The sequence below is a fragment of the Cryptotermes secundus genome, unplaced genomic scaffold (assembly GCF_002891405.2).
Source record: "Cryptotermes secundus unplaced genomic scaffold, Csec_1.0 scaffold557, whole genome shotgun sequence".
In the NCBI taxonomy this organism is placed as follows: Eukaryota; Metazoa; Arthropoda; class Insecta; order Blattodea; family Kalotermitidae; genus Cryptotermes; species Cryptotermes secundus.
The window spans coordinates 869,525-895,333 of NW_019735564.1; the positions used below are offsets into that span (position 1 = coordinate 869,525).

The following is a 25,809-nucleotide window of genomic DNA, read 5'->3' on the forward strand; positions in this document are numbered from 1 at the left end:
ATCTGGCCTCCTGTACTCCAAGTAAATCTAACTTATATTTTGAGACTACTTCTGCCACTGCCCTGATTGAACCTGCCCTATACATACTTCTAATATTCCAAGTACCAACTCTCATATCACTAGTGAATGGAAAAACCAATCGCTATTAATTGTGATAACCATAAAAAACACTCAAATACACTCCATGGGCAAAATGTAGGGTTCTGGTATGTTATAGCAGGTGGTACATAGAGTAGCCACTGGGCTTAAAAGAGTTAAATTACCATGTTTCAAATAATGTATGTACCTACAAGGAGCAACATCAAGCTGGCTTACTCTGGGATTTTCTGATTGCTGTCTGTAATGATGTAAATGCATATGACATTTATTTCATTTAAGGGTCATATACTTTGGTGGGGGTGTAGCTTATATATCTGGGCAAATATGAAGAGAGTTATGAACCTCAGAGGTAAGCAGGATTTGTTCTCGGTGCGGAAAACGTTATGACTTTCATATGTGGTTGATAATGATGCATGTAAAATATTCACTCTGAGGATTTTCATTTACATCATGACAGCATCCCTTAGTGGGACAATAAGGAACAACTTGGCTATCATATTTTGTGGTTTCCCAAATATCATAAAATGGCCAAGCTGTGCATTATTCTCAGTCTCTGGTGAATGGGATTCTGTTGGGCACACATGCACCTCAGTACTTAACTCAAAATATTGTGTTGCAGCATCTGTTGCACTGTGTATTCCAATTTTAGCACTCACACTCCGCTATCCCTGTGCAATTTTGTTCATATTGTGGTGTACAGACCCGTTTCTAGGCAACAACCATGAAACAAACAACAAGACAACAGCCATTGCTTCAGGCAGAAGATTCTTAACAAGCAACAACTGAGCCACAACAGAGGAACTGTTGGAAACAATGTTTTCTACTTGGTCTGTGCAAAGGGGTTATATAACGAGGACACCAGCCAAGGCAGGGTCGAATACCACCACTGTAGCTCTGCGAGTCACAGGAGATGACGAAAAGGGAAGTTTTGAATCTGAAACATTAAAATATGGTCGCCAATTCCCATGGGACTCAGACCCAAGAATGACTGCGGTGGTGAGGCTCAGGAAGAATTCTATATGACAGACCCGTCCTCTTGTCAGCGAGAGAGTCCCACATCAACAAACCCACAACTGCCTGACAGTCATAAAAACGTGGTCATAAGCCCTAGATGGGTGCTTTATTCCAAGAGAGACTGGCTGACTAACCATCGATCGTAACACATGACTTAGACTTAGAGCTACAGTTAGTTGAAAGTCAGTCTGTGGAGAGAAAACTAGGAGGTTAGTGTGATAATCGGTGCCAGCCTGCCAGTTAGTCAGTTGAAGCACTTAGAGAATTGAAGGGAGCCTGTGACAAGAAGACTTAGTCAGTGCAGTTAGCACAGAAGCTAAAGAATCTCCTCTGTTAAAATCCATTACCAGGAAACATCTAGTGAAGACAGAGAAGAATTCATGTGTGCTGTAGTTACAGCAATATTTCAAATGTGTAATTCAGTGAGACTGCTAGAATTACTGTGTTAAAATCCACTGCCAGGAAATGACTACTGAAGACTGAAAAGACTTTATGTACGCTGTAGTTAGTGTGGTATTTGGAGTGTGTAATTCCATCAGACTGTTATAGTTGAATGAATGAATGTATGAGGGGTAGGCCTTCTTGGCCCTTGCACTGTGACCTACAGTGGTCTATTGTGCTTCCCCTTTTGATTATCTCCTCAGCAATCTTGCGCTTCCAATGAAGTGTAGGATTTTGTACGTGGGGGTGTCGAAATAGTCACTTGGTTCCATAAAGTATTGACCCAAGTGACGTAGTCTTAAATAAGCTAAGGCCTCCCATTCGCACAGGATATGTGTGGCTGTATCATTTTCTTCTGGACACATCCCACAAGTGGGACTATCACTTAGTCCCAGTTTGAAGAGGTGTCCTTTAAGGCAACAGTGTCCTGTAAGCAGTCCCACCACCCATCGTAGCTAGTTCCTGTTTAACTTCAACAGTTCCTTCGCTCTCTTAGCTGAGGGTCCTTGTATGAGTACCTTTGCTTGCCTGAGTCCAGTCAAGAATCCCCAGTATTTCTTGTGCTTCATATTTGTCCAGTCCCAGATTGCCTGTCTGGCAACTCCTATAGAGATGCCACAGGCTGGGTCAGGTCCTATAAGCAGATGTTCAGCTCCAGTTTTAGCTAATTGGTCTGCTGTTTTGTTTCCAGTAATACCCTCATGCCCCAGCACCCACATCAGTTGTACCCTGTTATGTTTGGCCAGTTCCATGAGGGTTTGGTGGCAATCCCAGACCAATTTTGAGTTGATCTGGTGTTTGTCAAGCGCTTTAAGTGCAGCTTGGCTGTCAGATAGAATGAAGATGTTCCTATTTCTATAGTTCCTATCTAAATTCTCCATAATACATGCCATAATGGCACATACTTCTACCTGGAATACTGCTGTGTACTGCCAAAGGCTGAAACTAAGTTTCCACTTTGTGGCATAGCAGTACACACCAGATCCAATCTCAGTATCATTTTGTCAGACCCCATTTGTAATATGGGTTCTTTTTTCATGTTCTGAGTTATGTATGCATGGCCGAAACCATCGGATCTAGGTTTCCATTGATCATTGCATTGGAGATGGTAGATTCCTGCCCTGGCCTCTGCCTCCAACTGTATATGCAGTGGGGGGAGTCCAAGGAGTATCTCCAGTGCAGCTGTTGGAGATGTTCGAATTGCTCCTGTGATACCTAAGCAAGCCAACTTTTGCAGTTTGCTAAGTTCTGCCTTGCTTGTCTTGAGTTTCATTCTGGGCCACCATACTGTGGCGCCATAGACTGTTATAATTACTTCTAGTTATGATCCATAAGTGGTCAATAAATCAAATATCCAACCAAACCCTGTAGAGAGCTACTCTTAACACATGATAATATTTTGAATTTCACACTTTGAAGGGCTCTCTGTCTCTTCTTATTATTGATTAATTTAACACCACATTTTGGCTTAACTGGCCATCATCAGGTGTATAAGATTGTAGATAAAAACTGTTGCTCTGTTGTTATGCTGTTGTAATCTGCATTTTATGTTTAATCTAAGATAATTATAAAATATGTTAAGTTACTTTTAGATTTTCATGCCATGGTTACTTCTGTTGTGCACACATGTTTGGTGTATACTGTTTGGTGTGTTGGTTTCTTTCTTTTGTGCTGTGTGTAACTGTTTTCAGCAGTCACAGCCATTGCTAGGAAACATCATGGTAACAACACATGACCCACTGTTTTCTATGCAGTCTACAATGATAGTCATGTCAGGCAACAATAGAAGAACTGCAACAGATAAGACATTTTCTGCTGAGTCCATCCCGAGACTATGCCAGAAGGGCCAATGGAATAAGCCAGTCAGTTTGGACAGTCTTCAATCTGCAGTTAGCAGTTGGGAGACAGACCTGTCAAAAGTCATTGCAGACAGTCGCCCCTGTTGGAGGCATGGGAGGTAGAGGAGCCCTGGTTGTTGCAAGCCATTGCAAAGCAACACTGTCTTGTTGTGAACAGACAACAGCGAGTGAGGACAGAGGCCGCTGAACACAGAAGCTGAGAAATTTATGCTGATGGAAACTGTTACCAGACAACCAGTGAAAGCAGACCAGACCAAAAAGACTTAGTGTGTGCTGTAGTGAACTGCAGAATGTGTGAATTAGTGACAGTGCTAGAGTTACCTGTAGTTACAATCTTTAAGAGACCAATAAATCCAATTACCTTTCTATAGTCAGTCACATGACGATATTCTTATAACAACAATTGTTTGGGAAATTGGCCATTTTTTGTGACAGAATAATAAGAATGGACTTTATTCCCATCTTCAGGCAAATGACTGTATTATACCAATAAACGATAAAGATTCATAGCTAAGAAAACAGTAATATCAACTAACCTCATAATTTAACATCAAGATTACCTAACCTATTAAAAGTAAACTTTCCCTTGTGCTTAATTAAGCACCATGCCTGAAGGTGTATGGGCATTACATGTAGATGACCTGACAGCTTTGCATTCCAGTGGCTTTACACCAAGGGAAGGAGTCCTTCTACCAACTCCACAGAAGGCTGAGTTATCCCAAGAGCCAGTGTGGACACACCAGGGAAGAGAAAATCTCTTACCCCTGCTGAGAATCAAACCCCAGTTTCTCAGTTATCCAACCTGTATCCCAGCCTCAATATGCTCCATCATCATCATCATCATCATCATCATCATCAGTAATCTGTCGGGACGACAGGTCCACAGTCTCTTCCAAAACAATTCCTCCACTTAATGCGATCTAGAGCTTTCTCCTTCAAATGACAGTATCCTCTTCTGTCCCCAAGGTCATCCAGCATCTTATCCAGCATGTTCTTATNGTGAAAAGACCGAAGGGAAATAACAGAATGGACCTCAGGGAAATAGGTTGATAGCATGTGCACTGCGCTGAACTAAATTTTAACTAAACCTAGTGACATGATTTTGGATTAATGGTGCTGAATCTTTTGTGTTCTCACATAAAAGACTTAATAAAGTCATTCTAGATGAATTTGCATTTTTCGAAATTCAACTGTAAAATAATAAGAACACTAGGAAAAACTGGACAGTACCAGAAGGCTTACGGATTTTCCTGAATACAAGAAGGATGGTTCCACCTTTTTTATACATTTTCACTGAAATGTGTACTCAGAGAACATTCAATGTTGGGAAAATTTCAATTCCAATTTAATTATCATAGTGTAGCAGTTTGCACTCTTGCCTTGTATTCAGGAAGTACTGAATTCAAGTATCAGTCAGGAGACTGATTATATTTACTAAGATTTATAGTGTTTCCAATCCTTCCACGAACATGTTGCAATATTTAAGATACAACAGGTCAATACTTCTGTGGGGTTCTTGTCGATGAGTGTGGTCTTGTCGCTACTCCTATGACAACCCACTTCTTTGGAACAGTTTGTTGGCCCTGAAAAGGACCGTGGCTGCTGAGATGATGGACCGGTGAGGTAGCGCAGCGCGCGCCGGTAAGGAGAAAGGCTAGTTACGGTGAATGGCAGGTGAAAAGGCTAGTCGTTGAGCGCGGTCGCAGGAGCCATGAGGCAGTGGCTACGCCAGAGGCCCAGTGGGTCGGACCGTAACACGACCACCGGCGAGTCCAGGCGCGGTGCCCCAGTGAGTCGGGTGTGAGAGCGCTGGAGGGCCGAGGCAGCCGTGCCCGGCGCAGCCTGCCGATGTCTCCGAAGACCGAGCGCTGGCGACGAAGCCTGCTGGGTGAATTTGCTTGATGTGACTAGCTCGTAGACTGACGATGAANTGAACATGTTGCAATATTTAAGCTGCAACAGGTCAATACTTCAATCATACAGAATTAATATCTGACAACCCTTATGTAACTTATCATTTTATACCATGTCACTAATATAACAGACAAATAATTTTAAATAAAACACCAACTAACTAATAAAAGAACTGGAACCCCAATTTGAAAACTCTGATATCTGCAAATTACTAAGGACTATACGAACACTTTCATATAAAACAAAGACTGTGGCATTATCATGATCATTTTGAAAAGCAAAGCCCAGTATTACAACTGGACATTACAGGCTTGTTGAGACATTTTGAGGCAGCCAGTAGCAGTGCCAAACCTCAGAACTGAGGTTACTGATTCATATTATCACTTACATTGGAAAAGGAGTGGTAACGGTCTGGTGCACCACCGTTGAAGACATAATTCTGGCCAAGTCCTTCTGTGATCACATTATGACCCTGCAAAGTGTAAGGAAACTTCAGAAAGACAGTTTTTTTTCTCACATTCAGACGCCTAGTGCAGCATCCAATCCTTTTCACCTGTTAACAAATTTATCAATTAGAACAATATCAAAGTGACAAGCCTTGCAACCTTAGAAATGTGAGTTTGTTTTATTCTTATTAGCCTGTGTTCCTCAATTCATAAGGACAGAGCTATGAAAACTTTAAAAACATCTTGCCACTTGACAGTTATTCTACCTTTGTACTTCCTAATTTCCTACCATCAATAATATCAATAAGGCGGTTTCATGAATTTCTGCACTGGCAGTGGCACCAGTGATATTTAATACATGATCCAAATATTTGTGTGGAAAAAGTGTTAAAAATACCAAACTTCTGCTCAAAGTGCAGAATCATTATTTAGCTTTCTCCTTAATGGATATAACTAAAGAACCACTGGAACTATGAATGTGAATTTTTTCTGGAGTTATCATAAATGTATCTACAAATATCATATGAGACATTTATTCACACATTAACAATTACAAACATTGTAATGGTGACTGAGATTACAATTGGTAAACTGGAATCCGTACAGGCAAAAGTTACATATAAATATGGATCACTGATTTCTATAATTATTAATTCACAGTTCCTTCTGGCTTCATTATTTGGACTGAAATATTTAAAAGAGAAGCATTCCAATTTCTCCCAAGAATTGTTGTGATTATTACTGGATCAAATTTCATAAGTGTTACGCCACTAAGAAAGCAAAATGATTTATGCATTTCAGGCTACTGAACTGAGTCATTTATCATTCAGTTAAGTAAATGGATGAAAACTGGATTGAAATATTTAAGAGATGCATTCCAATTTCTTCCAAGAATCTTTGTGATTATTACTGGATCGAATTTCATGTGTGTTATGCTAAGAAAGCAAAATGATTTATTCATATTAAGCTACTGGACTGAGTCATTTAGCGTTCAGTTAAGTAAATGGATGAAAAATTAGAAACAAACACCTTAATTATGGCTTAATTTCCTGTGCTGTGATTCTGAAATGAACAGAATAACAGTTATATGAATAATCAATGATGTAAGATGATTTTTCGTTCATTATGAGTTAAATCAATTATCTGGAAATAAATGGAGTGTAACGTATAATTTTATCTTCGTTTCGGCTCTATCATACAAGGATACATCATGAATGTCAAACATAATTCTCTCAGTCTCTGATTGCACAGTAACATGGCAAGGTATGACATATTCACTGGCCTTATCATATTAAAGTAAAAGGCACTTGAATCCTGTACTGAATGGACATGAAAGCCTCTGTTGAAAGTGACAATTTATTATTCATTTCTACTATAGATGTATATGAAAAGCAAAAAATACAAAATAAAATACAATAAAAATTAAAAATAAATAAAAACATAATAAAAAGTAGCTGATTCTTTAATGTCACCTGAATAATGTCTTTTTGAGAAATTTATCATCTCTAAACATGTCCTTCTTCCTATTATTTGAGTATGAAAGGGTTAAAGTCTGTGTAAAGGTAGAAAAGGTCAAGTTTTCCTTGTGCTTAACTAATTTAGCACCATGTCATGAAGGCATATGGCAGAGTGAATGTATAGATTTACATTTTCCTGACCTCAGTAATAGTTGGAGGTGAGTGGCCAGTTTCATGCCCCTGTTGCTTTACCCCCTGGGAAAAAGCCCCCAGTACCCACTGGATAAAACGTTGGGTGGACCTCAGAGCCAGTCTGGACATTTTGGAGAAGAGAAAGTTCTTGACACTACTGGGACTCAAACTCCAACCTCTTGATCATCCAAGTCCATAGCTAGTCACTATACCAACTATGCTATCCAAGCTCCAGAGGCTAAAAATAACAATTCTTAAAAGTTCTAAAATATGATTGTATTAACTCACGATGTGCTTTCATAGGTTCAAAATTTAAACTAGAAATAGTATATCAAACCAGTAGAAATATGAAGAAAGTCGTCTTCTGGGTTTAGGCGCTGTGTATTCTTCGTTTTGGCCGACGTTCCTCCGAAACGTTGGCCAAAACAGTCATCGCCATGAAAACCTCAAAACTTACACCAGAGAAATATGTTTATCAACTTACAAACGGTTAAAAGGTTTCAGAAATTTCATTCTGAGCATAGAAAACTTCAACAGATATTGCAAGTGTGCCTTTTCCACTCTTGCCATTCTGTACTTACATATGGAACATGGACATCCTCTATTGTCAAATAATCTGCAGTGCAGTTGGTACTGGCTTCAATATCTAAATCGACAAAATGCAGATCAAACCGCCGATACTCATTACTGGTGAGGATCCAACGGCATCTTGCATTAGCAGGATAACTGGATGGGTAGCCTGGGGATATTAGATCCTGTGGCACACTGGTCACATTCCGTATGGGTGACCCACACACAGCTGCACATTCAACATAGCTTACATTTGTTTCTATTCCCTGAAACTGTCAAGTAAAGTGTGATGGAGTTTCATGCATGATCTGAGAAATGAGATCCCAAAGCACAGTATTACACAGTGTGCGTGATGATATTAGTTCATGTCACAACTCTGTAAATGTCTATGTGTTAACCCTTTCCCTGCTAGTATGTTAAGTAACTCTCAGTACCCTCTGTGCTGAATTATTTTTGAATAAATCTAAATAAATAAAATAATAAATAAATAAATAATAAAATAAATAAAAAAAAATAAATAAATAAATAAAAAGTACATAATTCAATATCCTAGTCTTATCACTACGCCACATGTTGACCAAAGTCCACAACTTAATTAAATCATTACAGAAAGCACCACACACTATATGAAGCCATTTTTACTAGCCCTGTGAAATACCCGCGTCACACAACCACAGAGCACGCGCCTCACTGTGCAGATGCAACCTTTTACATTTCTTAAGCTAGAGGGCAGAAGAATGCAGCCATTGAAATGAATGATGCTTAATTATGTTCCCAATAGATGACTCTATGCACCCACCAAGTCTGAATGAGATTGGTGCAAAGAAACCCGAGATTTGAAACTCTACAGTTGCAATACAGGTTTTGTCGATCGCAGCAAGGATGCCACATTTTTCAGAGATTGACATATGTCGACTGCAGCAGTGTAAGGGTTAAGAGCACTTCAAAACATGTGACAAAAAAATGGGGATTTGTTCAGTTCTGCTTTTTCATTTCATTAGTTTGTTAAGTTACTTACTTTTCAAATTATTGGTGTTTAGATATTTTTCATATATATATGTGTGTGTGTGTTTTCAAATAGCCCTTTTCAAATTCAATATTTCATTTGTCTGTTACTCTAACCACCTATTACTCATTCTTGAAAAAATGTCAGTCTGTTATATTTTCTCTCAACAGTGATGACAACAGCAACAACAATAACAGAAGGATGAAGAAAAAATAGTTTATACACAAGCCGCTGTAAAAGAAAGTAAAGCTACCCCTGTACCAGGCCGTGAAGGCCCATAGGGTTGTGAGACGTTGAGGGTCCCACATTTTCTAGACAATCGGCTCATAGATGGCGGTAAGGTCGTCAGCAACGGCCGCGCTTTACTCCCCAGGAAAAATTATTTAATTAATTACTGGTACTCAGTTCTGTTAGAGGCTAAGTAAACCCCAGGGCCTAGTGAGGCTGGAAGGATTAGGTCAACTGAAAAAATCTAATGACCTCGTCGGGACTTGAACCTGCGACCTTCCGGCTTGTAGCACAGCCCCTCAACCAACTACGCTACTGTGTGCCCCCACATAAGCTACTATAGTGTATATATTCATTCTAACATACTCATACATGTATATTTATATTACATCATTGAAATCTTACAACAGCACTTCCCGGCAAGAATTCAAAATCACTATGTCCAGAATGCTAACTAGTTCGATAAAAGCAAGAGAATGATCATTGTAGAAACTATGGTACATGGACACTGTCACTGGTTCTTACATAACACAGTGTGATTTTATTTTTGTACCACAACCCACCATACCATGCTTTTTTGATAAATAAAACTGAGACCCACCAGAGGGATTCCTGAGTACAGAGTGACAGCAAAGAAAGTGACATGTAGCATTAAAAACAGTCAAAGCCACTTTCTGAGCATACTATAGACAGGAAATGATTATGATCCAAATTCTATAATTTTACACACAAATGCACTTGGCATCTCTAATTTCTTTGGTACAAAGAAGTGGATGCAGCTTAGGAAATCATCATGCTGTGTGTGTGTTGTTTCAGCTTCTGAATCACCCAGTTAGGACTAACATGAAAGTTACGCCACTGCAGGCCACATAAATATCACAATTTTTAATCTCCTACAATCAATAATAACAACACTGCAGAAGCAGAAACTGATGAGGTGGGAGTGTCACCAGTGCCACTCCCACTCCCACCATATTGGGTCCTGAAATAACATACAAAAACAAATCTTAAAAAGAAACACACAATGTCTGGTTAAAGTACTTCTTTTATGTGAAGCAACACAGTGACTGCATAAAATTTATATTCAGCTTTTAGTTTGAGAGCAACAATAATGAACAACTTGAGCTAAGCATGTGAAATCTGGTAAGGAGATGGAATATATATTTTTAGATTATGACTGTTAAGTTTAACATGCAAAGAAATCTGCACTTCAGTCATAAGTTTCTCCCAAGATAAGAAGAGCATTATAAAAGAAGGAAAAAGGAAAGGAACAAAAAGAAAAAAAAATGGTGGTAGTGGTGGCGACGATGATGACAATAATTTCTGACATATTTTTCCAAATTTTTCATTCAACGATGCTGTCAGTATCAGTATCAATTACATTTTACTCTCGGATTTTACATGTATATTACCCAGATGCATCATTAACGACATATAATTTGCAGCACTGGAAATCCATACAACAGGAAAAAAGGTTTTATGAGTTCTACTCAGTATTCCTGATTTGTGGGCTAACTGAACAGCTATCCTGCAACTCCGAATTGTTAATAATTTTGAACCCATGTTAATCTTATGGTAATTTAAGTGTGGAGATAAGGTAACGGAGTGTAACATGTACCATCCATAAAAATAAAAAACAACAGTATAGGATTAGCAAGGATCTTCATTTGGCAGTCAAACTAGAAAAAAGTAATTAAAAAAGATTAAAATTACAAAAGATCTTTGAAATTCTGTAGACTTAATAATATAAACTTCTTGCAGCATGAATATAAATTTCTGCAATAGTATAAAACTGAAGTTACATATCATTGCCCGTAACTGGTGTATATCTAAAACAACAGAATACAGAGACTAAAAGTCAGCAATAACTAAATCTGTCTGCTTATTTCATAACATGTTTCAAGTATGATAGTTTGAGGTTCTGAATGATAACTGGAGGATAATTATTAATAGTGACTAGGGAAGAATGTGAAACTGTTCAAATGTGCTATTCTAACGCTTGGAAAACTACAAAGTCTCCAGCCAGTCCTAAGGTTTTCATTCTATCCCACATAATACTATACAATTTTCATGGTTATTTGTTGAGATTTGTGTTTTCATATTAAAGAAGTAACAGTATTAAGGGTTAGTCTGTTCATATTTTCAAGAAACTGGGTCCACCAATAAAACGAAATTCCCAGTTGCTTTATGTATAGTAACATAAATATGAGGGCAATCTCTTCTGTCAGCCACTTTACTAATTTATCTGACATGTATGGAAACCAGCACACCACAACATGGTGTCACTGCCCAAAAACAGAAATACAATTTCAGTAAGGAGAGTGCTCTGTCACCTATTATTATGAACCATGCAGTGTGTAAGACTAGATTTCAATCTCCGCTCCTAATTTCTTCAGCTGAATTTATTTTCTCTATCTTTCATTTAAATAACCAGGATTTCTTAATTTCTTAAGTTTAATTCTAATCAGTGCTTATGTATTTGATTTGTCTTCATTGTGTACTGACAGAATTGATTACTATGAACCTCTAGAAGTGTACATAAAGCTTACTTACAACCAACCCCACTGACAATAGCATTGAATGTGTTTGCATTAACTCCAGTCTCTGACGTTAATGACACCCACATCTGATTGGATGATGAAGTGATGGTAGGAGGGAGTGTGTTACCACAGATGCGTTCAATCAACTCTGACACTGGACCAGGACCATCACGGACCTGCAAACAAGGACACTTGTTTGTCCCCTTGGTGATACAACACACTCACTGTACAACTGTCAGCAGGTTCCATGTGACACACTGCAATGCATTAGTTCAACGAATTTTAGCCTGCAGATAATTACCACCACAGCATAACCTGGCAAAGTTCAGGGAGTAATGAGATGGTCAGCTACACACACTCCTCATGAAGAATAAAATCAGAACAAAAAATATTTACAAATTATATTATTCAACTGAGCATATTGACAGAATGAGTTCTGACAAGGATTCTAAAACGTGTTTTAAAATATAAGCTGGAAGAAAAAAGAAATGTGGGAAGATCTCTGAAACGACAGTAGGATTCTGTTTTGCAACATTCATAACTAGTTTCGATAGGCCTCATACTGGAGAGGACACAAATGATTATCACTAAACTGAACTAAAACAAAGTAATGATGCCACCAGAAAATTATCTGATTTGCTTTATTACATTAATGTTTATGATATTTTGACATCATACTCAATAGAGAAAATGTAGTAAAAATTGTAAAAAATTAGACATGATGATACCAGTTATGGCACCAGTACTAATGCAGTGTGACTGGTTATAGTAAATGTGAGTAATGCTGCACAGTAAGGTACAAATAACAGCAGTAATTTTTAAAATAGTCAACAGTTGGATCCTTCAGTTTGTGTTAACCACCAGCCAAATTTTCCATAACAGCATTTAAAAATAAATTACTGTCACATGTTGGGTGTATGTAATGCGCGACAAATAACTTCACGCCGCTTTGGATCTAGCAAATTTATTCCACATTCGCTCTTACACTTACACAATTCACAATTTCACAACTACTACCATCTGAAGTATCACAATTACTCCTCCTACTGGAGTCACTGCCATTCATTCGATACAACTCAACTCATAGCTGCTGGACTTCAATTCATACTGGATACCCTGAATACTAACTGGCTTTGGTGGCTGCTACAATTCAACTCATACTGAATACTACTAACTCTCTCTCTCTAGTAACTCAGTACTCACTACTCCTGAACAGCGTTCGCTGCTCCTTATTTAGGCTCAGCACAGAGAACATAGAGAACACATTGCTGCTTGGCAACAGATATCAGGTATTGTTGTCAGGTGTTTCTGCCTATGCATTGCCTAGCAATAGTCGCTGCATGGACTCGCCTGTTGCGTGACATCACAGCCTAGCAGGGAGGGGTGTTTACCGAGCGTTGCGTAATGGTGGGGGGAGTGGGGGTATGTGACGTCATTTGTAAAAACACAGAGTTCACGTGACCCCTACTTCCTGTCGTGCCATCCATGTTACATTATGTATATATATGTGAAATGCTGTAAATTCCCCTAGGCACTGCATGTTAATCTAAATTAAATAGTCTTCATCATAAAGTACACGAAGAATTCTCTGCAAAGCTTGGAAATTTTGCAAGGAATAATATTATTTGTTGCTTGAGAGTGAGGAACATACATAATGGGAGAAACTGAGCTAGTAAATAAAATGAGTATCTTCTTATTCTTGAAATTTTGCCCATTTTAACAGATTGCAGTAGACAGAAAAAAATTCTGTACTACATAAATTCTGCATGCAAGCAAAATCTGTGTGCACATAAAAAATGATGAAAGCATTTCTGAGAGTATGAATTAATTCATGTTATAAAGAATTGCGTGGAATAACTTTATATAAAAGAACCAATTAGAATAAAATACATAGGTTAGAAAATTACATAAAGAAAGGCAACAAGATGAGAACACACCTCCAAGAATGAACATGAGCAGTTGTCAACACGTGTGGTATTGTTGCTGAGATTGCTGCATGGTGTAAGGTTGAGAGATGTCACAGACAGTTGGATCTGCTGATCACGTGATCCTAATATCAACCACCCACAGTACATGAATGGGTCTGTTGTGGTAACAGGCCTCAGGTTGCCGGCTGTGCTGTTCACTTGCACAGTCCCACCACAAGCTACAACAAAGCCAGTATACAAACATTAGCACATTAATTTCTTTAACTATAGAGTGAAATAAAAAATTCTCATCTCAGCCATTTACTGTGTGTAGTTCAAAAGAAATGTGAATAATGAGGGAAATAATTTCTAGAAAATGAACTCACAAGATGAGGAAAAGTACAGTGGTACAAATTATCCCTAGAGCAACAGTGCACTGGAAGAATATCACTAAATCCAGGTACTCTTATGCAGACAGCACCCAATGACAATCCTGATAGTGCAACCAGCTATATTGTTAAAAGTTTTTCTTCTTCCTTTTATTGGATATAGTGGGGTTGCTGTCTGCTTTATGCTGGTTTCTTGCTTGGCTAATGGGGATGGTAGATCCTTGTGTTATCTGAGTTAAAGGGATATATTTAATTTTCCAAAATATAAGGCACCCTTCAATATAAGCTGCACCCTCAAAATAATGTGATCTGAAAACAAAAAATAATTTATGGATTTATATAAACTGCATTTATCAATATTATTCATCACTTAAATGTATATGTGTCCACAGTCCGTCAATAATGCAACAACTGTTTATTCACCATCTAACACTTAACACAACATGTTTCGGCCATAGATGGCCATCTTCAGGAGTCTTAATGCACCCAAATTGTTACACTACTCTGATGTGCGCTAAAACCACGGGTTGCAGCCCACTTAAAATAATTGATTAAAATCCATTAAAATATTTTATTATTTTTTTTTTTTTGTAAAATCCTATTCCACCTCATAAGGGGCGTCGTCCACTTGTTTGGAGCTTTGTGAAGACAACACCACGCTCTGCTAGAGTGTGCGCAAAAGCAAGGGGCATATTACAGATAGCAGACGTAGCAAAACAATTGGATAACAAACAGAAAAACAAGCTACAGAAACGAACCTTCTGGAATATCACGGAGCTCCAAACAAGTGGACAACGTCCCTTATGAGGTGGAATAGGATTTTACAAAAAAAAATTTAATAGAAAATTTTAATGGATCTTAATTAATTATTTATGTTATTCTTATGTGGACTGCAACACGCGGTTTTAATGCACATCAGAGCAGTGTAACAGTTTGCATGCATTAAGACACCTGAAGATGGCCATCTACAGCCGAAACATGTGGTGTTAGGTGTTAAATGGTGAATAAACAATTGTTGCATTACTGACGGACTGTGGATACAGAGACATTTAATTAAAGATTTTCAACAGGATGCTAAAATACAGAAATATTCCTCACTTCTCTTATCATAAAAATGTGGGTGTAAATTACAACAAACATTTGTTCTACCACCAGTGTACAGTTCAACACCTTCACTTTCTCAACAACATCAGTGCTAGAATGCAATCTTACTACATATTTTTTACCATACCTATACAAATTACCTTTTTTTTTCCTTTATGAACTGCTCATAAGCAACATTCTGATTTTGAAAGCATCAATTCTGGGAAGAAAGTGTGGCTTATATTAAAAAAAAAAAATGGTATGTGATATGTGACAGAGGAGAAAGCTATCTGTGATGTGAAAATATTCCACTAATCACATTAGTCATTACTGGTTTGTGAATCCATCAACAAAAACATGTTTTGTTATAAAAAATTAATTTACTACTGTATGAACAACAAATATTTTATTTTAATTCTGAAACTAATAAATTTAAAAGTAAAAAAAAAAATAAAGTTGTCCCTGTACTTAATTAATTACGCTCAATGACATTAAGACACCTGGAGGAGTGGAGGTACATGAACATCATTTTTAACCTCAGCACTAGATGAAGGTGAGTGGTCTGCTTCACCCCTGAGGAAATCATCCCTTGTACCCATTGGATGTGTGGCCCCCAGGGTCAATCTGGATGCTATGGAGAACAGAAAAATCTTGTTCCTACTGGGAATTGAACCCCAGTCATAGATACTTCTATTTTCCTGAAGGTGCAGGAGGTGGGGAATATTTCAGCCAGAAGAGCCATTCATAAGCTTGGATTTCAACTGAATAGCCAAAAAATCTGAATTTGATAATTATGATTCTGACAATCCATTTAGTAGATGAAACTGTAAAAATGTAAACAGACATAAGCCAACACAGATGGTAAGACTTTCTGCTTTCTGCAAGGCATATGCTACTCTATGAGTGACTTGGAATCAACACCTGTTTGTTACATGCTGTGGGTCCACACTCTCCACAATTGATCCGTGCAATTGTTGCACTGTGTCAAGCAATTCTGGTACATTGGTAAGAACAATCAAAAAGTTCACCTGTCTTGAAAATAACAGCTGCTGTGAAACCTGGAAAATTTCGACTGTAGTCAGACCGAAAGTGAACAAGCATTTTGTTGCCAGTGGACTCCAAGACAGGTGGTGAGTTGCTGTGGTCACCACATATCTGTGCTATCACCCTGTCATTACTAAAGCTGTCCCCATCAATCACTCGCACAAAGTCATAGAGGCACTGCAGGCTGGACTCCACGAAAAATCTAGAGAATCTGTAACAATAATACAAACTATATGTTCATGAAGGTTTTAACTAAATGGACTATAATATGCCCATCCATCACTAGTTCCTTTATGGATCTGAAGTAGTTAGCATCATAGATGTGTTCCTAAAACATATAGCTCTAAACAGAACACATTACATCATAAATTAAATACTGAACTCTAGCAGAATATATAAAGTCAAAGGAAGAAAATTCTTGGGAATAATTAAATGTAAAAAAGGCCAACTAGGTTACTGACAATGCGTCCTGCTAGCACAAGTCAGTTAGATCCATAAAAATGCAACTTCTTCTGTTCTGAAGCCATAAACAGCTACAGCTTCTTGGAGAGAGAGATTCACAATTATTCACGAAGAGAGAGCAGCCTGATTAAATTCTGTGTATGACCAGCACAAAAGCATGGATTGAGAGGCAGAGGGTTAAACACAGATGTATTAAGTGACTGGCTGGTGGGAGTAACCATGACCCATTAAGGTCATATGTGTATGTTACAAGTAGTAATGATACCATCCTTAATGCACTTCACCAAACCATGGCTTTGTCTCTGACAGGGGCACCTCATGGACCAGAGGGTGTGTTGGGGCACAGCTTTGGGATACCCCCTTGTGGTCCTGTTGGGCAATGTCAGTCTCGGGGTCTGGATTAGTATGACAACCTGGGACTGGTGGCTAAGCTCCCATAAGGGCAATAGCATCTAATAGCAGCAGACTCACACACAGCAGCATTATGACTCCCAGGTATTACTATGGTTTGCCTGGAACAAATGCAGCAGAGCACTCGTATGGGGGTAATTTCAGCTATTTGAGGTGTCTTCCTAGAGTATTGTTAAGGTGCCACAAACCTTCGGGCTTAACACTACAAAAAGGTTTAACCAACCCATGTGGAGGGGTTGGAATGTGGAATGGCTTGCCACCCGCATGGGATCCTTTCATGCGGTTTTCCTTGGTCACAACTGCATGGTCAGTTAGCACCACACTCCCACTGGTCACCTGGGCTATCTCCCTCCACCCAAACATGCACTTTAGGTCCTGGAGGCTCCTGTGGGTTTATTCTCAACAGGACCAAAAGCACGAGGACTGCATGGCACTGGAGTGGAATTTAGCCAGTGTCATGAACGATCCCCTTGGGGCACCAGGTAGCACCCTGTTGTATTTATGCCCTCCACCAATAGGTGGTGCTATGGGTGGTGAACTCTTTAAATTCCCATTACTTGTGGGACCTACGGAAACTAAAAAGGAAAAAACTGGTCCTCAAAGCCTAGAGGAGAAGAGGGACTCCCCTTCAAGCAGATCCCTACAAGAAATACTTCAGCATGGGGCTGGAAGCTCCAGTGCACTGTTAAGGGGCCTGCCTGCAACCAGCAAACCTGCTGTTGAGATTTCAGCCAATGGCAATGATGAACTAGCGGTGAGAAACCTGCCTGAGGTTAAACCGAAAACCTCTCTCTTGGGAGGCAGTAGTTCTGACATACCACATCTTCTAGCACACCTACAGTATGAGAAGATCTGGGACACCTTGTCTATGGGGTTGATGGACTCCAGTGGGGAAGAAGACTTTGTCTGATTCCACCAGACAGAAACTGAAAAAGGCAAGAGCAAGGAAAAGCAAAGCGAGAACTGGGGGCATTCAGCAACCAGGGAATGTAGGCATGCCCAAGCAGGGAGAAATCTCAACCAAAATCCTTAAGAGGCCAAGTTCTCTACAGGACTTCCACAGGGTATACTCATGCTCCTGAAAGATCCAACACCATAACACCAAAAAGAAGAAAGAGATGTGCCAAACACAGCATCCTCTGAATCTGTGTCTGAGGGGGAGGGTGATGGATAGCCTATTCCCTCAGATGACCAGAAAGGAGCAACAGAAGCAAAAGAGGAAACTCCTCCTGGCACCAAATTTACCTCAGCAGATCAGAGGACCCCTTCGAAAGAAACCTGGTCTGACAAAAAGGAAAAAGCAAAGGAGGAGGGGATTGAGACAGACCCTCCTCCCCTAGTAAATAAAGAGTGAAATGAAAGGTAAGACGCGCGTGCACGCACGCACACACACACACACACACCACAAAATTCGTCCAGATTAACCTACACCACAGTAAAGTAGCTACGGAAACTTCATGCCAGCAGCTAGCTCAGGGAAAGGCAGATGTAGCACTTATTCAAGAACCCTGGATATGCAAGGGCCAAATAAGAGGTTTAACCAATTCTGGGGGAACAATTTATTCTGTTCTACATGAAAATAATGCCAGATTCTGTACTTATGTCAGGAACCATATTAATGTCTTACATGTGCTGGAGTTCTGTTCTAGGGATGCGACCATGGTGATGATAACACACATATGGTGGAGGCTGTGGGGTGCTTATTATTGCTCCAGCCTACCTTCCATATGATTCACATGAATCACCACCAAGCAAGGAAGTAAGGGACATCACTGATTACTGCCACAGCAGGTAAAGGCAACTCATCATTGGGTGTGAACCGAACACACACCACATATTGTGGGGCAGCACCAGAACCATTCCAAAAGAAGTAAGCCTCATGGAACTGCAATGACCAATGGAAACCTGAATCTGAAAGTTTTGGACATGAAGAAAGAACCCATCTTACAGAAGGGCTCTAATAAAATGATACTGAGACTTGTCTATGATAAACCCTTCATGATCACATTCCCTGATAGAAGTGAATGCAAAGAGGGGGTTCAGCAACGAGCCTCAGGTCATCATGCATGGATCCATTATTGTTGGGGAGACTGGTTGTAGAGGAGGCCAAGGCTCACCCAGGGCTGTAGCGCTGAGTTGTAGGTGGTAGGTAGGCAGGTAGGTCACCTAAAAGGACACCTTTTCAAACTGGGTTTGACAGATGACCCCACTTGTGAAAGGTGCCTAGAAGATGAATCCACTACACATATCCTATGTAATTGTGAGGTCATAGCTTATTTATGATTTTGTCACCTGGGCCAGGATTTTATGGAACCAAGTGACTATTATGACACCCACATAAATAAAGTCCTACATTTCATTCAAAGTGCAGGATTAATAAATTGTTAATCAAAAGGGGAAGCACAATAGATCATTGATGGTCATGCTGCAAGGGCAGGATTTTCGTATCCCACTCTTACATATTCATACATTCACTCAATTCATTCATTCATTCATCCATTCAAGTGAATGGCTTGTCTCTTTTCATACATGAACCAAACATCATAGCTATGTAAATACTCTTTCACCTCCATACTTTTCAAGCGCTAATTCTGTACTTTGGAATATATCTGTGTTTACCTGAGTAATACGACTTGGCCTGGAGGTGCTGTAATGTTCCAAGAGCAGTTTGCTTCTTCATAGTACCTTCCCATGAAGCTGGGGGTCTCAATGATGCCAGGTCTTGTCACACGTCCACCACAGCCTGCAAACATATTCCTAGTCAGAATTCAGACAAGAAACTGGTTTGAGACTGTTGACAAACAGAGAGGTAAAAAGCATATGTATGATTTACATAATTTCAACAGAAGAAAATGCAAATGAGAGGATTCATGATATTTTGAAGAGTAATAAACATGTGAAGCACTAAATAATGCCGACATTTTGAGCAATTTGTCATGCACAGTAAGGTGAAAAAACTGTGCAAGACAAATAAGAAAGGTTGACTCAGACTTTAACTATAATTTTGGACACATGGAAAGGTAATGAATGAAAAGTGGTGCTACAACTGAAAGAGTTCTGCCTGCATACCTGCAAGTCCCACAAATGTTCCACCCACATTTCACTGCACATGCATACATGCATGGCACAAAAACGAATGCATTCAAATCAACTCCTACATATGCATAAAACATTACAGGCTGGTTTGAGATGAAGTTAATTTACCAGATGCTTTATGCATACCAGTTTCTTTCCTTGCTTAAAACAGTAAACTGAGTCATGAAATGGGTGGATTCTGCACTGATCATTGGTCCATCAATGTGGCAAAACCACTTGAAGAGCACAGATTCAAATCTCCATTTTTTTGCAATCCAAAATTGCATTTTACCCTACTTTCTGAAAATGGTGAAAAATGTTGAAGAAGTCATTTCATACCACCTTGTTATCTGATGAGCCTCTGATCTCATAGATATATATTATTTCGTACTCTGTACTCAACACTTCTGTTTCATTGACATAATAGAGGTCTAACACATTTTAGGGGCATGCAGTAGCATAATTGGTTGAGGCACTATGCTACAAGTCTGAAGATCGTGGGTTTGAGTCCCAATGCGGTAACTGGATTTGTTAACTGACCTAATACTTCCAGCCACATTATGGCTCTGGGGTCGACTCAGCCTCTAAAAGAAATGAGAACCAGAAATCTTCCTGGGGGGTAAAAGGTGGCCAGCGTGTAAAGCTGACAACCTTATCGCCATTTGTGAGCCAACTGTATAGAGAAAATGTGGGAGCCTTGATGTCTCACAACCCTATGGGCTTTCATGGCCTGTAACAGGGATAGCTCTCACTATATAAAACCAGAATTATACTTATATTTGTTGTATATGTTTTTGTAGGTGGTTAAACACAATGATAATGCAAATAGCAATGCTAACCAGAAACACCAAAGATAAAGAATTTGAATCTTTGTGTAAATCATTATATTGCCACAATTTGAGACCATTATGCAATATAGGCAGAGAGTACTTACTGTCAACTTCATACTTGAGCTGGAAACCCTGGGCTTGATAGGTGGAGTCAGACTTGAAGGAAATCAAAACCATGTTCTTGATCCGTCTGGGTGGTGGGATAGTCGACCCACAGTACTTGCCAATCTCTTCTAGTGAGGTTGACCAGGGCGCCCGCTGGAATATCTTTACCCAGTCAAAGTAGCATCTGTCATTCCCTGTCGCACAATGCAGAACATTTTAAATGCCATAACATTAGAAGCCACAACTTAATTGGTAAAGCTCCAGAACTTTGAGAACGAAAAACCTTCCACAAGCATGTGTAAAGTACATATGACTTCAATTCTGGGGTTTTATCAATGACATATCCTGAAAATGTTCTAACATTTTGGCACACAGTCATTGTCTTCATGATGACTGAAATAGAAACAAAATATGGCCCAATATAGATCTACTAAAGGTCTCAGGTGGGAGTAAGGGAGGAAATAAGAATCATGGTACTGTAGCCATCTAGAATTATAGGCATATTTAATTGTTTCTTTAAAGTTTGATTCATTAATTTGGCTTGACTGAAGCCACAAGGGAAGTAATTAATTTGAGTACATACATTTGTTTTTCTGGGACTAATAGAAGTAAATTGGGAACAGAGAAATATTACATTGCTTTGCTTAAGCTGAAAGTATATGAGCACATTGTGGAGCTTGGAGTCCTTTCATGGGATTTGGAAGTCAGGTCCAGCTGATTGGAGTAGGTCATGGAGTTGAAAGCTTGCAGATGTGGGAAGACATTATACAGGATGATGAGATATTTGTTACTTCTGACCAATAGGATTGAATACATTAGATTTAAGGGCAAGGAACTCAGTTGAAACAAGCCAATTAAGAATGAGGGATTCATATTAGCATTGCATGCTGCTTCTTGGAGAGATGATACATCATTACTACAAGCCATCTCGGGGCTTTATGTTTCCAGCTTCACAAGTCAATGGATGTGTTTGGTCACAACAATTAATTCTTTAAATACTGTAATACCAGTATCCTGAAACCTAGTTAAATTTATGTCTGTTAGTAATTTATCAAATCACAGTATTAGGTCTAACCAGTTGTGTGATTTGAGTAACTCAGTGCTCCCAATGTATAAACTGGTGATATAAAATAAATGAACTCTTCCCTCATAAATGAATCACTGTGGCTTGCTGTATGGTGCAAGTCAGGTGTGTTCCCTCATAAATGCTACCCTTCAAGAGAGACTTAAACCTCTACAAGTTGGGTTACCTAAGTCAATAAAAACCACCATCAGATAATGGTCCGTCAAAATTACCCATCCACTTCTGAGCAACCACTGCCCAAGTGGCAGGTCAGGTAGACTTGGCTGATTATAGTATTGTCTAATGGTAGGGAACATATAGTTAAGGAGAAGGTTTTGAAGAAAAGAGGTGAAATAAGGCTTTGCTCATTTTGTACCTATTTTCTATTTTGAAGTTGTGGGTCTGTTTGACTACTTCAGTGGCTTCCTTAACAATGCAAACATGGTAAATATGGTTGTTTCCTAGGGATATTCCATGTGGATGGTGAAATTCAAACTAGCAGCTGTTTGGGTCATAGCTACAAAGTGAACTAACTTTGTTTTACAATGCCTAAACTCTTCAAATAATTTAGAGTACTGCAATATGTGTATAGATTATACAGAAAATACCCCTGATAAAGAATTTACCAATCACATATCTTAAATATCAGGTATTAATATTTCAAACAAATTCAAAAGCCTTCTTTACACCTAATTTCAAAATGTAAGTCTTTCTGTGCATTCAAATACACATGGCAACTGATTTCAAAACCTCTACAGTGAAACCTTAAATTAACATTCCTTTGGCACACAATGGCTTTAAACAAACCAAGTATATGTTAAATGGAGAAAATCTAATATAGAAAAATATCACTGGCATTATGTGAACTGAAAACTAGTAACAGGTAACATCCTAAATTGTAAAATTTAAACGAGAACTACACTGTGTTCAAGTATGACAGTTCACTTCGCAAAATGAATGAAAATGAGGTGGAAAACTAGAATCAATATTCCAGTAGGATGGTGTTTCTCCTCCTGAACATGTCCAAAACACCTCTAGGTCTTATGTTATCTCCTATCCAATTGGTAATGGGGACTGTATATTGAGTTGCCAGAGGGTACAGCTCAGTATTGGCTCTCATATGGCGCTGGAGTCTAGAATGCAATGAAGCATAACTTATGTGAACTTTCGTATGCGTTCATGGTGTAAAGTTTAGGCCCAAGAGCGACTTCAGCTTTTAATGTGTTAAAAATGATTCTGGCCATACAATTTATCCATGTACTTACTTCCTGCCACAAATTAAGAGTTATCCATTTATTTATTTATTTATAGTTATGTTCAAGAATGCTGTCAGTAACTCCTACTATACATGTCAAATGTTGGGGTGATTAATGAAAAATTTGAAAGGATGTGGCTGATGAAAACTATGAAAAATCTTGATCATGACAGTTAGTATTATGGTTGAAATCTGAACCCAGGACAATCTAAATACAAAGCAGAGGTGCTACTCACTAGACTCAGTGTTGAAAGATTGAGATGAAAGATGTTCAATGATGATATGAGAGATTTATAGAATGAGTGGCTGGAAGAAATTGAATGGAAATACAAAAATGGGTAATGTAGTACACACTTTCCAAATCAAATGAGGTGAACTCCAAGTTGATATATCTGTCTGGATAATCTATTGTATAGTTGCACTGAAGATTGGCATCATAGAGCTGAGGAAAACCAGGGGACACAATCTGCCCACTTGGCTTGCCAGAAATCACACCACCACACTTAATATCAAATGTCGCCTGCAACAAAATAAAATATATCTGATGACTGCCTTTGTATTATAAAATGTGAAGATAGATACATCCATAAGAGATAAAGCATATTCGTCTCTCAGAGGGAATAAATCAACAGATGGCTTAATCCTTTCACTGCTGGTCTCAGGAGTCATAGTATCTGACATTGTTTTCAGTGTGAAGAATGAGACAAGCTGAGGATAATAGACATTTTAAAGAAATCCTTACCCCTAGTACTTACATTAATTTTGCTTACATAACTTCAGACAGTGGTAAATTTATCCAAATGGATAAATTTGTCCAGCCTATCTATTACAATGGGCAATCTGGGTCAGACTTAACACTGTGTTATAGGTTTTACCTTCACTCTCCCAGACGTCCTCATGGTATGGCACTTAAACATAGGGATAATATTTTATCATTTCTCTTCCAATATCATATCTTAATTCTAGGAACATTATGCCATATGGCAACATTTTAAAAATTTCTGCTATAATTTCACACACTTATGTGAATTTGGACTGAATACACAGAGCACTTCAGCCTGGTTACTGAAAAAATTTGAAGCATCAAGCAAAGAAAACAAAACAAGATTGTACTTTTATACTATGCTAAGAACAACTTCAATATTCTTCAAAATGCAGGTCATGACCTATTAGCAAATTGTGGCAAGTAATTCACTAGATTACAGCTCATGAGTTAATACAATGTAAGATAAGTTACACTAAATAAATACTAGTATTTATACATCACAATTTACATTTCAATTTCACATTTCATCATACAAATGAAATAAAATATAAATTTAAATTCTACACCAGTCTGTTGAATTTATGGTTCTCATAGCAGTGGCTAGGAAGAGTTCCATCTTCTGGGCCTGCTGCCTACCTCATGTTGGTTTCTTGCTTGGCTTACTCTTTGACCCTGAAGATGGAGGCAACATATTCCTCTGCAACATTTGTTACTTCTATTGGACCACATGGCATTATATTCCAGAAGACAGAGCTCTTTCTGCAGAAGTCTGTATTAAAACCTTCCATTGTCCTATATTGTACTTCGTGGTTAAGGTATACTTCCATCACTCAAAATAAAGAGAGATATTATTAAATAATACAAACCTACATTGATAGTCTGATGTTATTTACAGTAGCACACCAAATATGTACTTGAGCTATGTATTTCAACCATAAATCTGAATGGAGAGTGAATATGGTTGAAACATGCAGTTCATGTATAATTTGGTATACTTTTCTAATTAACATCAAAATATAAGTTTATGATTATGATTCTTGTCACTTTATATTGTTGGGTGTCAGAAGTGGGCCTATATCTCATCTGATAAGTTAAAACACTAAATATCTACTAGACATCTCAAGTGATTAAAATTATATGTGACCATTATTTATCACTAATATATTCACTCACTTTTGGACCTGAGCTCTTCTTGAGAAGCTGCCAACTGTGCAGCTACTCAAGATCTTCCCAGCATTTTATGGAACCTGATGGTTCATTACTGTGTTCACAAGAGCCCTCCACTGGTCCCTATCCTGAGCCAGATCAATCCAATCCATATCATCCCATCCTATCTCTCTAAGATCCATTTTAATATTTTCCATCCACCTACGTCTTGGTCTTCCTAGTGGTCTCCTTCCTTCTGGCTTTCCCACCAATATCCTACATGCATTCTCCTTCTCTTCCCCCCTCCCCTCCCTTCATGTTATATGCCCTGCCCATCTCATCCTCCTTGACTTACCTTTCTAACTATATTTGGTGAAGAGTTCAAGTTATTAAGCTCCTCACTGCGCAGTTTTCTCCAACCTACTGTCACTTCATCTCTCTTCAGTCCAAATATTCTCCTCAACACCCTGTTCTCAAACACCCTCAGTCTATGCTCCTCCCCTAATG

General features: G+C 38.7%; 1 protein-coding gene across 3 annotated transcripts in view; it reads right to left on the reverse strand.

Moving 5' to 3' along the window:
* The window catches only part of LOC111869610 (cubilin), a 253,251-nt gene that overhangs the window by 28,310 nt on the left and 199,132 nt on the right, over positions 1-25,809 (reverse strand). For all 3 annotated transcript variants that reach the window (XM_033753496.1, XM_023861259.2, XM_023861260.2), the window contains exons 56-63: positions 23,745-23,910; positions 21,072-21,266; positions 19,682-19,805; positions 16,174-16,400; positions 13,704-13,912; positions 11,780-11,942; positions 8,004-8,221; positions 5,716-5,799 (exon numbers count right to left, since the gene is read on the reverse strand). In XM_033753496.1, the coding sequence (XP_033609387.1) occupies positions 5,716-5,799; positions 8,004-8,221; positions 11,780-11,942; positions 13,704-13,912; positions 16,174-16,400; positions 19,682-19,805; positions 21,072-21,266; positions 23,745-23,910 (1,386 nt within the window). The remainder of the gene's footprint in view (positions 1-5,715; positions 5,800-8,003; positions 8,222-11,779; positions 11,943-13,703; positions 13,913-16,173; positions 16,401-19,681; positions 19,806-21,071; positions 21,267-23,744; positions 23,911-25,809) is intronic.